The sequence below is a fragment of the Amphiura filiformis genome, chromosome 7 (assembly GCF_039555335.1).
Source record: "Amphiura filiformis chromosome 7, Afil_fr2py, whole genome shotgun sequence".
NCBI classification, from domain to species: domain Eukaryota; kingdom Metazoa; phylum Echinodermata; class Ophiuroidea; order Amphilepidida; family Amphiuridae; genus Amphiura; species Amphiura filiformis.
In genome coordinates this window covers 54,101,922-54,114,923 of record NC_092634.1, presented here as the reverse complement: position 1 = coordinate 54,114,923, position 13,002 = coordinate 54,101,922, and the positions used below count along the sequence as shown (strand labels likewise).

General features: G+C 36.2%; 1 protein-coding gene across 1 annotated transcript in view; it reads left to right on the top strand.

The window, feature by feature from the left end:
* Positions 1 to 76: 76 nt before the first annotated feature.
* LOC140157348 (MICOS complex subunit Mic10-like) overlaps positions 77 to 13,002 on the top strand; it is a 34,513-nt gene continuing 21,587 nt past the window's right edge. Inside the window, exon 1 of the mRNA XM_072180513.1 lies at positions 77 to 188. Coding sequence (XP_072036614.1) covers positions 110 to 188 — 79 coding nt within the window. The 5' untranslated portion in view covers positions 77 to 109. The remainder of the gene's footprint in view (positions 189 to 13,002) is intronic.

Below are 13,002 nucleotides of genomic sequence, written 5' to 3'. Positions count from 1 at the left end.
CTTCCTTATACAATGTGTACGCTTCATAGAGATCACAGGACTTGATTCATTATAAATTCCATGGTCAAAGGTGAAAGGTCATTCTTAATCTTGGCTGCGGAAACGAAAGATGGCAAACGCAAATAGAAGTGAAGACGTTTTAGGCGTAAAATGGGACCGATGTGTAGCTGATACACTGCTTAAATTAGGTATTACTTTTGTCACATAATTATGAACGATCTTAACGTTTCAAATCGATGTATAATTCCACTGATTGGACATAGCGGAGCGGTGAAGATGCTAGAAGTTTACAGTGGAGTCGAATTCAGCAGTCATGACATGAAAATGCATTGCATGCATGGCATGCATGGGATAATTCAGATTTTATATTACAATATAGATGATATGTAAAGTAAATTGCTGTAAACATTTGACAACTCACAACCTAGGCTACTGTAAAAGTTAACATTTTCTATCAACAACAAAACCAACGGATGGATCCAAAACTGGCTTACAAACAGGACGCAGAGAGTGGTTGTACTCAGTGTTCGAAATAAGTACTTATCCTCTTGTCCTCTTGTCCAAAAATCACTGGGGACAACCATATTGAGCTATGTACTTATCCCCTGGACAATCACTATATTTTACCTCCAAAAGTATCACAAATTATGGGGACAACCAAAATGTATTGAGGACAAGCAGAATTTATGCTTTAGTTATCCTCGGGATAACCTCCAGATTTTCCTTATTTCGTACACTGGTTGTACTTGATCGAGAAATCTATCTACTATCCACGACGACACGATAGTTAATGTGTGAATAGAAGATAGAGATTGCTGGTATACCACGGCCAGTCGGCGTAGCGTCTTCAGTTTTAAAACGCATGAAAACAATTTTTTAGATTGTCCAATTTGGCTTCAATTTAGCTTGGCTAACATTTATGTATCTTAGCTGAAGTGTATGCTTACTTTTAACCGGAAACACAGGCGCTGAAGTATAAATTCCGACCATATAATGAGTCCATTTAATTCGGCAACCTTGCTTGATCATAGTTGTTTTGACAACTGCAAACTGCGTCGGTGATTGAAGATTTGAGAAAATCCAGTGCTGGGCAAATCAATCCATCTCCCGATTTGCAAAGGTTGACTTGTCATTGCAAACTGATGGTGATACCCTTCCGGTTCTTGAACATGTGAGCCCAGCACTACATGTGTCGATCACCTATTTACAATGGGGACTGTGATGTCTGGCGATCACTCGAGAAAAATTGACACAAAATGATGTTTTTCGTGAGTATCGTCAAGGTGAATTGATGAAGGAATATAGCACATGTGTCACTAATATTTCAATAACAATATCCTCATATTTTTGAGACAATAATTAACTTGAGGAAGAAGTTTTTATTCATATGCATGATATTGGGCCCTGGATGGCAACCGTGTACATGTGCCAAACAAGGTGCGTTACATGAGCACGATATACTTCACGTTCTAACTTTTCGTATCACAAGCTATCGGTTGTTCATACGAAAGTTAGAAATTTTCGAACAAGGTTGTACTTGTAGATGGAGAAGCCTCACCAACAGTTCATGTAGACTCTGGAGTGCCTCAGGGCACAGTACTGGGGCCTTTAATGTTTTTACTCTTTATAAATGACATTGGTAACACCATAAGTTCTACCATCAAGTTGTTTGCTGACGACTGCCTGTTGTTTCGCACCATTACATCTCCCAGTGACACCTCCAAACTTCAAAAAGATCTAGACAACCTGAAGGAATGGTCTGACCTATGGCAAATGAGCTTTAATGCTAAAAAATGCTACACCATGAGAATACATCGCAAGAAAACGCCAATCACCCACACTTACATCATGGGAGGAGAGGAGCTGTGTACTGCATCTAGTCAAGCATACCTCGGCGTTGAACTCCATGAGCGGCTCAGCTGGAAAACACATATTGAGTCAGTAGCATCCAAGGCAGGCAGAACCCTCGGCTTTCTAAGGAGGAACCTGGGAAAGTGCTCAACAGAAATAAAAGAGCAAGCCTACACCTCACTTGTGCGCTCACAACTGGAATACGCCTCGGTCGTGTGGGATCCCCATAAACAAAACCAAATAGACCAGCTTGAGAAGATCCAAAGAAGGGCTATCCGATTCATATCCGAACTATTTTTTGGGACGCGAATTGTGCAGTACAGCGTGCGTACTGCACACTTCCGTTTACAGTCCCGCATGCGAACTGCACATCCCGACCTGCATTCCGCATGCGGGAATGCAGGTCGGGATGTGCAGTACCGCATGGGGATGTGCAATATTTTCGGTGTATTTCCGCGTGGGGAACTGCAATATTTTTGGTGCATTTCCGCTAGGGGATGTGCAATTTTTTTGGTGTTTTTCCGCATGGGGATGTGCAATATTTTTGGTGTATTTCCGCCAGGGGATGTGCAATATTTTTGGTGTTTTTCCGCATGGGGATGTGCAATATTTTTGGTGTATTTCCGCCAGGGGATGTGCAATATTTTTGGTGCATTTCCGTTAAGGGAACTGCAACATTTTTGGTGTTTTTCCGCATGGGGATGTGCAATATTTTGGTGTATTTCCGCCAGGGATGTGCAATATTTTGGTGTTTTCCGCATGGGGATGTGCAATATTTTCGGTGCATTTCCGTTAGGGGATGTGCAATATTTTGGTGCATTTCCGTTAGGGAACTGCAACATTTTTGGTGTTTTTCCGCATGGGGATATGCAATATTTTTGGTGTATTTCCGCCAGGGATGTGCAATATTTTTGGTGTTTTTCCGCATGGGGATGTGCAATATTTTTGGTGTATTTCGCGTGGGGAACTGCAACATTTTGGTGCATTTCTGCTAGGAGATGTGCAATATTTTGGTGTATTTCAGCGTGGGGAACTGCAATATTTTTGGTGCATTTCGCAGGGGATGTGCAATATTTTTGGTGTTTTTTCCGCATGGGGATGTGCAAATTTTTGGTGTATTTCCGCGTGGGGAACTGCAATATTTTTGGTGCATTTCCGCTAGGGGATTTGCAATATTTTTGGTGTTTTTCCGCATGGGGATGTGCAATATTTAAATTATATTAAATTACTATCCTCCGTAAATTGATTGATAATCGATCCACTTGAGGAAATTCTCCGTTGGAACTTTAATAGAAAGTGGTCACAATGTCAAGTTGAATATATAATAGTCATCATTAAAGAGGCGTGTGAAATTGATTTTAATAAAATTAATTTTATACAATAACTATTAGCTAGGTTTATATACTATGCCGACCTTTCGGACAAGACTTTCCAAGACTCTCTTTTAAATACAAAATGTGACATTAATTACATGCGACGATCATTGATTGTCTAAAACTAATTACTAAAAAAGTAAAAACACCTAAGAGCCTGGACGTATTTTTCACCACGAATGAAGGCCTACTAAATTTTTGTCATACCTATTTTGTTGCATGTCCGCATGCGGAACTGCAAAATATTTGGTGCAGTTCCGAATGCGGTAATGAACATATCTTTTCGCATGCCCGCGTGCGGAACTGCCAAATATTTGGTGTAGTTCCGTATGCATTTAATGTGAATGTCGCAATGGAATGTAACGATATTTGGTTCATGTCCGCATGCGGGATGTACATGTTTTTTTCGCATGTCCGCATGATGAGGGAATGCAAGACGAGATGCACAGTTCCGGATACGTAGGTGATTTTTGGCATTCGGTGAGATATCGAGAGCAAAATGTAAAAAAATATGGGGTCATTGGGTGAGAACATGACCTTTTTTTATAGAATGGAATCTTTGGGTGAGAGCCAAAACAGCGCCTCAAAAACCTCGAAATTCGAATTTCTAGTTCTAAATGCCGGGTCTAAATGGCTTCAAATTTCATTGGGTTTTTTTTCAAAATAAGTAACAAAATCAGTGATAAATGAAAGTTGCTGTTCAAATTGAACTTGTAAGGGTCTTTGGGTGACAGATCAAATGGGAAAAATAGGGGTCTTCGGGTGACAGAGCATGTGTTAAGTAAAAAAATATGGGGTCTTTGGGTGACAGCGACGCTGAAAAAGTGGGTCTTAACAGCCCTACATATACGCGTCACCTCCAAAGTGGGAGTGCCCTTCTCGGAGGTCTGTCTGGTCTACCTGAAGAATTTTTAAAATAAAAAAAAAAACTTTTAATTTTTTTTGTGTGTGCATAAAATGTATACAATATACGAGCGGTCATATTATTATAATCAAGACAATATGGAGGCACGCGGAATATTTGGTACAGTTACGCATTGGTTATATTTATTTTCGCATGCCCGCAGGCGGAACTACAAAATATTTGGTGCAGTTCCGCATGCGGTAACAGTCGCTTTTAATACCTGGTAAATATATACATTTCATCATGCTAAATACAATTATTAGTTGATTATATAATAGTATATAGGCCTACATTTCATCATGCTAAATTAAATTATTATCCTCCGTAAATTGATCGTCGGCTTTTCATCCCACCTACATACACTTTAAGTATAAATCATCAGATTTATAAAGTTTACTTCAAGTACTGTTAAATATCAAAATATCAATTTTAATGATTTGCCATAAAATGTGTATTACATTGCGAATTAAAAAAAAAAATCAAAATTATTTGATATCAGAAGGACATTCTTCGTATTCAGAATGCAATTCGATATGTCTGATGTGCTCTCATCTAATGTCCCACAATAAATACTGTCCAAACGTTCATACCCTTCCTTTAATAATAACTTTTATGTTAAATCATTGACCATTTATAATATAAAGCTACCAAGTAATCTACATTTCACAACTGAGATTTTAAGGTCTGAAAGGCCATCCCGGCAAACACAAAACGTTTTAAACAGGTTAGGCCTATATTTTTGGGTTTTGGTGTTGGTAAAACGTTTTAATAACATAAATGTCGGGTTAAATAAAGGTCATGAAAACATTTAAAACGTTTTGTATGTTTTCAAAATGTTATTAAAGCGCGCCGCCACAGCTTAATTCCATGATCTTGATCCTATTTTTATCGATATACATCGATCACTTATCGGATTAAGTATTGGACACAATAGATGAAGTATTTGATTGACAATGTTTCCCCTGCTTTCCCTAGTCGCTTGTCTATTAATGTTTGCATATTATAATTTATACCATTAGGCCTATATGATTATGAGAGCTTTAATGAGGGGTTATAGTTTTTAGTCTGGTATGTCTGCCTATGCATGTTATGTTTCCCATGAGGAAACGTCTTCCAGCCTTTTTGTTCGATAGACTTCCTCACTTTGTGAGGTGGACTGTTAGTGCTTCACTCGATTATGCCAGGTAAGTAAACAGTTTGTCAATAGCTGTTATTACATGGGTTTGTGAGCATATCCTATTCAAAGCAAACACGACTACAATAGAAGACTATTGATGCTTCTCTGCTGATATGCCAACGATAAAGATTCAATAACTTAGGGGGTACAATAATCAGAACAGTTTTCATTCTATTGCGAATAATAATTGGAAGCATCAAGTTGACTTGACTGCAAGTGAAGTTGTATTATCTAAACTAAACTATGCAAACATTTCATAAAAAGTTATTATTGGTTGTGGTTTCTAAAAGTGTGTTAATACTAAAATAAAGTTTAGACTCACTGCCCCCTAATTTATTTAATTTAATTTTCATACATCAACAGCAACAAGATGATGATGATGATGATGATGATGATGATGATGATGATGATGATGATGATGATGATGACAATGATAATGATGACGACGATGATGATGATGATGCTTCTTAACATGTAAAATGACAATCTTTCAAATCCTGCGTTCGCATATTAATTTATTTTTAATTGCAATTAAAATATAACAACAGCAAGATAGTGATGACGATGTTGTTGTTAATGATGATGATGAGCATCGTCGTGACAATGATTGCTGTACAATTATTAATCATGCAGAAGGTGTGATTTTAACTATTTAGGCCTATTTGATTCAAACCCGGAATATAACGGCTGCTTTTTATAATTTCACATCATTTTCTTTTCATGCAAATCCGATGCATAAAGCATCGCAAAAGCGAGACATAAAGCATTGCATATTTGACCAAGTATTGCAAAACCGTGACATAATGAGCTTGTTTATAGAAAGTCAGCTTATCCGTTATTCAATCCATGTACTATAATGCAGAGAAGACTTGTCTTTTTTGTATAAACACGCTCAAATAGGTACAAATGGTTGCAAATCCAAGACACAATAGGTGCAAGATGTTGCAAAACCGAGACACAATACAAAGTCAAAATGGCTTTGGTCATGATGGTTTGCAATTCAATTTTTTTCTTTCATGATAATTGAAAACATGAATACATTTCCATTGATCATTATCATAAGGGTCTCACCATAAAGGTTTTACTATTTATGTCTCAGAAAAATTGTGATTATTAAACAACATTTCATTCATGATCTGATAGGTCTTATATTTTTTGTACTTTTATAAATTTCAATTATTAAGATATTTCATCAAATATAACAATTGGTTCCATTTAAAACATTGACATTAATGTAAAGAACAATTGTATTTATACTGAATTTGATTTAAAGGTTCTGTTTTAAATTGTATTTGTTGTCGAAGTGATTGTTGTTTTATAATTTTGTTAAGTGGTGCTTTTAATTTTTAAAACATTTATTTGTTAAGCAATTTTAGTTGATATTTGAAATCTCAGTCAAGAAAACACGTCTTTCAAAATACATCAAAACGGAGTTTGAAAACCTTTCCTGAAAATGTAGGCCTACCCAAAAACTGGTATATTTTTAAATTTTGTACAAACCCCTCATTCATCCCAAACATTACCCTAAATATACAAGAATAACCTATCCCAGCCTAATTACCTTTCGAAGTTTACCCAACCCAGATCCCTTGCCTAGAGGATAATCCTAGCCCCAAACAGGGGAGTAATTCGTGAAAGTTTATTTCACTGACCACATATTGAAGTCTGATGTAGAAATGTTCTTTAAACACTGCATGCACATACAACCCATTCTTACTTCAACATGACTATACTATGTGTTGATGGCTATTGTTTGTTTGTTTGTTCAAGTATGCTGAATTTGAATATTTGAACAACATCAGGGATTCAAAAATGGAACGAGCTGCAAATATTTTAAGTAAAGATATACAAAAGCGAAAGGTATTTTGCAGAAAATAGGGCAAATAAAGTTTTAAAATATGTCTTGATTATTCCTTCGAATTTTGTGATGAATTTGATTAAAATTTAAAAAAAAAAAAAAAAAAATTGATTTATAATATATTCATCCATTTGGCTATCAAGTCCTAACATTTCACTTGATTTGATGTTGCAGTTTCACGATTTAATTTTTGCATGCTAGTTAAAAAGATTTCTCAAGCTGCAGTATTAGAGACATACAGGACACCTTTATGTAAATCTCTCTTTTGAAAAGTTTAAATACTAATGTTTTGATACTGGATAGGCCAGTAAATTTCTAAAGGTAGATAAAGTAGATTTCTAAAGGGTCCAAAACTATACACTATGTATGTTATGTGTCTGCAATTTTAAGCCCAGAATATAGTGCATACATCAATTGTTGACCATGTTGACATAACTGTAAAAAAACGAAGATAAATCGCAAGCAGTTTCTTTTTAAGTATCTTTTCAAGTCCTTTAACAATGGTCAAGGACAATTCAGTATTTGAATTCACTATTTATTTAAAATCATGACATTTTGCACACACGTCACAGATTGACTCCCTAGCTGAGCTGTTCCAGACCCGTGACTAAGTAAGATTACATTTGAATGGGAGTAATATGGTATGAAAACACTATTGTGTTGGCAGTTATGTCTTGGCTATTGTATTTGAATCGAACAAATAGGCTGGGGATCGTTTCCTAATGCATTTGCAAATGTGCTAGGGTGCGATGCATAATTCTTCTTTGCCCTGTATATAAAGAATAACGATTAAGCATCATTTAATAATTTGAAATGTTTGTAATGTTTCCATGTTCCGGTGTATGATTTGTTTAATATAGCTTTTACTATATCATGATATCGCATGTAAAGCTGCACCAAATATATTGCAGTTCCCCGTGCGGACATGCGAACAAAAACAGCTTTTGCCATAAGCGTATAGATCCCGGGGGATGAGGGGCTAAGGCTAACCCCCCTAATATTTTGCCAGGGTTCCATACAACCCCCCCCCCTGTTGACGCCTGTACGACCCCTGTTAGGTTTATCTTAATTTAGCTATTTTAGATCCGAGACGAAAATACCTATTTCGTCTCAGTTTTAGATAGCTTTAGATGTCCTTTTCAGTAAACATCAAAAAACCCTTCTCTGATCTCGCCGCTACTATTCATGGGCATCGTTTGATATCTGCGTAAATTGATCCACTTGAGAAATGTCCCGCTTGGACAGCTTCTAACATGAATAAAATGCACACAATGTCAAGTTTATTACAATGGCCACTAAATAGATTCATCACAATAGCCACTTATCATTAAGTTTAATGCGATAATATTTTTAATATAATAAAATACTATAGACTTTAAAGTTTATAACACTTTCTTTTAATTACAGCAAATGAAGCAAAACTCACAATAGTCAAAGTAAAACGATAGTAATATTAAAGAAATTTATATATGCATGTGATAATATTTTCTACGCCGAGGGCCTACAAATAAAAAACAAAACAAATAAAACCAAAACAAACAACAACTACAACAACAAAAACCTTTTCGCCGCCCAAGACACGCTGAACTGTAGGGCATACAACTCGCCTTGCATTCCCTCCCGGATTCTCTCATGAGGACATGCGAAAAAACATGTTCACCCCACATGCAGGGCTGCACGAATTATATTGCATTTCCGCACGCGGACATTCGAACAAAAACCGTTCATTATGCGGAACTACACCAAAAATGTTGCAGTACCCCATGCGGAAATACACCAAAAATATTGCAGTTCCCCATGCGGATAATACCAAAAATATTGCACATCCCCTAACGGAAATGCACCAAAAATATTGCAGTTCCCCATGCGGAAAAAAACCCAAAAATATTGCACATACCCTAATGGAAATGCACCAAAAATATTGCACATCCCCTAACGGAAATGCACCAAAATATTGCAGTTCCCCATGCGGAAAAAATCCAAAAATATTGCACATACCCTAACGGAAATGCACCAGAAATATTGCACATCCCCATGCGGATAAACACCAAAAATATTGCACATCCCCTAACGGAAATGCACCAAAATATTGCAGTTCCCCATGCGGAAAAAACCCAAAAATATTGCACATCCCCTAACGGAAAAAATCCAAAAATATTGCAGTTCCCCATGCGGGACTGCACATCCCGACCTGCATCACCGCATGCGGGGAATGCACGTCGGGATGTGCAGTCCCGCATGCGAAGTGCGTGACGGAAGGTGCAGTTCGCATGCGGACTGTGAGCGAAGTGTGCAGTACCGACGCGCGGTACTGGGCCTGTTTCAAAATGGGTCATCAACTTGCTCAATTTTGAAACTTCCTTCTAAATGAAGTTACAGTACATTTTATGTAAGATTCATATCTATCCTTTCATAAAATAACATTTTTCTTGTGAAAACTACAAAATTTCTTAATTATTTTGATGTTTTTTCACAGGTATACAAAAAAACATAAGCATGTCGGACGGAATTTTGGAAACAAATAACAGGGGCTCCTTGAGCACTTATAATTCAATTGTTTTATTTTTTTGTACTTGCACAATAAATATACACCTTACTAAGTTGATAAATATAAAAATTAAAACCATATGTCATCAACTTAAGATTTTTGCAATTTTAGAAATGTAAACACTAAATTTTCCGTCCGACATGCATGAATTTTCCAATAAGTTTTTCCTGTAAAAAACTACTCAAAATTTTATTTATTTATTCCTGTGAAGTATCCATGAATTTAATGTAGAAAATGAATCAATAGTTGTTTTAGTCAATTACCTTAAAAAAATAGACAAATTAAGGGCTACATTTTTTCCGTCCGACATGAAAACCAGCATGTCGGATTTGAATTTTAACAAGGGCACATTTTGCATTGCCCCATGCAGGATAATGGCATATTTCCCACTTAAAAATGACCAGTTTCATCACATGTACTTTCCTGCAGTCTGATTGGACAAAAGTAGGATGTTCTGTACAATGTACACGATATGCAAATTAGCCTAGGATAATCTGTCATTTGTGCAGAACAAGGTGTACATGTAGCAGTTTTTCTGGCTTCTAATCTGCTCACACATGTCTGCTTACACTGTATGTGTGTGTGTTCACTGTGAAGGTTTACAAGCTCATATTTTAATTCCAATTACTGACTTTCTTACATTATTTTGTGTAATTGAAAATAGATTAGTAACTTCTGTAATTTTAAATCCCAACACTTTTCATGATAACTAAGGGCCCTGATGTAGGGCCTCAAGTACATTGAAATTTGAAATTTTTAGCTAACAAGTTACCGCTTCAAATACATGTGTAGGCCGACACACTCACTACACTGTACAATGTACACAGAGAAGAAAACATAAAGTGCATGCATGTCAGTTTATTATGTAAATGTTGAAGAAATAAATGCCACTATAGGCTAAATGACTCATAGCCAAAATAGCCACTCTGAGTGTATGGAGACTCGAGGCGGTATTATGGTCTCAGGTATGGCATGTTTTTGTTTGTTTTAAACATAGTTTTCGCTAAAATCTACATCGATCATAAGCTCATTTTGCCTGATACTGGTATCTTTACAATTACACAAAATAAGAATGTAAAAGAAGCCAGAAAGACTGCTCATCCCACAGTGCCCTGTGCAAAGCATGTATTTGCAGTCTGCACATAATTATGTGCTGCATGTACATCTTGTTCTGCACAGATTAGGCTAATGAAAGTTGATTCTTAGTTTCCCGTCACCCGCCCGCATCGCCTTTTCAATTTGACCGAAACTTTCATTATTTTTTATAAAAAAGTCAATTATCTGCAAATTGAGATGGCAATAACCAAAATTGAAACTCTCAAAATATCTGACATCCCCTGCTGATCATAATCAGCATTTTTCCTTAGTTGTAGGTAGAGGATGTAGTAAATAATGGAATTTAAACTCGTCATGTTTCAAGTGCCTACAAAATTGTAAGCACTTTAAAAACACCCAAATTCAGATTTTTTTAAATCTGTTGCAAAATGTCTGTAATGATGATCTTAGCATTAATACCTGTTTTGAGATGGTCTTTCATCAACAATATCTAGGTAATAGCCATATAAACAAAAGTTTTGACAATAATGAAATTTTCCAGAATAATGAAATCATGACCTCATATTTCACTGAAAAAAATGTGATTGGAAACTAATCATTTCACTTCATTAGCCTTATCCTAGGCTAATTGGCATTATTGTGTACATTGTACAGAACATCCTACTTTTGTTCAATCATACTGCAGGAAAGTACACGTGATGAAACTGGTCATTTTTAAGTGGGAAATATGCCATTATCCTGCATGGGGCCAATGCAAAATGTGCCCTTGTAAACAGTTCAAATCCGACATGCTGGTTTTCATGTAGCCCTTAATTTGTCCATTTTTTTTAAAGGTAATTGACTAAAACAACTATTGATTCATTTTCTACATTAAATTCATGGATACTTCACAGGAATAAATAAAGTTTTTTACAGGAAACACTTCTTAGAAAAGAAAATTCATGCATGTCGGACGGAAAATTCAGTGTTTACATTTTTAAAATAGCAAGAAGTCTGAAGTTGATGACATATGGTTTTAATTTTTTATTTTGATTAACTAAATAAGGTGTGTATTTATTGTGTAAGTACAAAAAAATAAAACAATTGAAATATAAGTGCTCAAGGAGCCCTTGTTAATTGTTTCCAAAAAATCTGTCCGACATGCTTGTGTTTTTGTATACCCATGAAAAAACGTCAAAATAGTTAAGAAATCTTGTTGTTTTCATAAGAAAAAGTTTATTTTATGAAGGAATAGATATGAATCTTACATAAAATGTATTGTAACTTCATTTCTAAGAAGTAAGTTTCAAAATTAAGCAAGTTGGGGACCAATTTTCAATTCATTATCATGTCGGACGGAATCTAGCATGTCGGATGGAATTTGTCAATATTTCCATTATTACATCTTTAATAAATAGAGGTCAATACTTTTAAAGTATATACAGCATTAGTACATGACCTTATCTTTATAATGCAGGTAAAAATATTAAATTTTGAGAAGTTGCTAAAAAAGTCAACATTTCATTCCATCCGACATGATGCATTCCGTCCGACATGGCCCATTTTTGAGATGTTGCCGTTTCCATGACAATGATTGTTGAATAAAGATTGTATGAGAAATTTAATTTATGAATGTTCCTTTGACTATTTGGCAGGACTTTATAAGATATTGTTGTAACTTTCAATAGAATATCAATTTGAATGTCAAAAGCCTGGGAACCCCATTTCTATCGATTCCGTCCGACATGGTCACTTTTTCCCGTCCTACACGGAGCCATCAAGGATTTTTCAGACAATACTGCCATAGCATGATAGCTATGTACCATATCCATACCCATGTAAAATAAAACCAGTCCAGTACTTCTGGAACAAAAATGACAGCCATATTTGCTATCAAATTCCGTCCGACATGATTACGACAATTTTGAAACAGGCCCTACTGCACAGATAGCAGTCGCTTTCAATACCTGCATATCCGGCAACTATCAAAGGGAGGCTAGCGTTACTGCAATGCAACAAGAACTTGGCATACCTACACTTGAAGAAAGAAGGAGGAACGCTAGCCTCACCATGTTCTACAAAGTCACAAATCAACTCATAGCCATACCCATGCCAAACTACTTAACACCAAGAACCAGAACTACTCAGTAGCAGTCAGCATCATCGCTTTACACGACTCGGCTCATCATCAGACACATACAAGCACAGTTTTTCCCGAGGACACTACGGGACTGGGATGCGCTTCAAAATCACCAT